We start from the raw sequence: 1,442 nt of genomic DNA on the forward strand, positions 1-1,442 counted from the left end.
TATATTATATATATACATACAAAAGCACACACTATATTTAGGTACATGTATTTCTACTTCGAATGCGCTGAGGTGATGTCAAACAGTCTTCCTTCCTTTCCACAGAACATCAGACTCTGTTTGCGTTGCAGTGCAAGTGATATTTCCAGGTAATGAATGGAGGAAGGGAGAAAGAAAAAAAAACATTTTGTTCTTTATCGTCCCATGCTTAGGGCTTCACAATCTCCACAACCTCTTTCCAAAGGGGGGATATTAACATATTCTTCTTCCGCACAGTAGCATTGTAAATGGGCTGATTACCCATTCCATGCTCATACTGTGCCGAACAACATAGAGGGAACTGTTGATTTTTCTTTCCTCACCCTCACTATCGTCATTTTCCCTCTGCTTCTTTTATGTGTTTGTCACTCTCTTGTGAACTGCTATTTCCGGGGTGCACTGATAGTCGAAGCAGACTTTGTGCTGTTGACGCAAGAGAGGTGAGCAGAGGAAGCCTGATTCCCCATTCAGACTTCTCTGTTGACTTCCAACAAACAAATGCTCGCACACGTAAACGCTTGGTTCACATTTTTTTCTACTTGAATCTTTATACTCATTACAAATTACTATCTCCTCTGCAGATCCGTGTGCGTCTATGCCCTGTGTGGGTCCATCCACCTGCGAGATGACTGGACTAGACACCTTTGTCTGTCATTGCAATGTATACTTCACTGGACTCAAGTGCGAGTCACGTAAGGCATTCATTGATAAGTACGCATTTTGACCTCATTCGTAAAAAACAAAAAAAACAAAACAACCCCCCCCCCCAACGAAAAGGTGATTTTACGTCTCGTTTGACTTTATTGACAAATTAATTTAGATCATTTTGGGAAGTGGGTTACGACCCTGACTGTCAGAACGAACCCGGACAGCTGAAAAGTGATAGAGCGTCCCAGCAGACGGACCGTGATACTCGATTAAAATTCTCCCCGCGCGGAAATCGAAGCCAGGTCTTCTGCGTGGGACAGCGCAGCCCTTAACCACGGCACCACATACACCGGTGAGTTCATTCATGAACGTGATAAAAATGATGTTACACGTAACAATTATACCCAGAAAAATTATAACAGCACTAGAAACAGCATCACCGCAACGACGAACACTACTGCCTATAATACAAAATGATATTGGTCATGATATTAATAATGGTAATAATAACAGTTTTAGTTTTAGTAGAGGTTTTACGGCGCTCGCAACTGCATAAGCTGAAAGATCGTTCGCCCACCTTGCTCCGTCAGTTTGGAACTCTCTTCCCCAACCCTAGAGACAAACAACATCTGAGTCTAAATTTAAGAAATCTTTAAAGACACATTTAATGACATCCTTTATATGTCAGTAGTTTCATGTTCAATACAATGTTATGTAAATGACTATGTATCCATTTATGTATTTTGTGAATTGCA

General features: G+C 41.1%; 1 protein-coding gene across 1 annotated transcript in view; it reads left to right on the plus strand.

The window, feature by feature from the left end:
* Positions 1-1,442, plus strand: part of LOC101853903 (mucin-2-like) — a gene marked incomplete at its 3' end in the record, with an annotated part of 19,557 nt that overhangs the window by 11,204 nt on the left and 6,911 nt on the right. The window contains exons 4-5 of the mRNA XM_035972287.1: positions 106-149; positions 621-731. Coding sequence (XP_035828180.1) covers positions 106-149; positions 621-731 — 155 coding nt within the window. The remainder of the gene's footprint in view (positions 1-105; positions 150-620; positions 732-1,442) is intronic.

The sequence above is a fragment of the Aplysia californica genome, unplaced genomic scaffold (assembly GCF_000002075.1).
Source record: "Aplysia californica isolate F4 #8 unplaced genomic scaffold, AplCal3.0 scaffold00021, whole genome shotgun sequence".
Lineage (NCBI taxonomy): Eukaryota > Metazoa > Mollusca > Gastropoda > Aplysiida > Aplysiidae > Aplysia > Aplysia californica.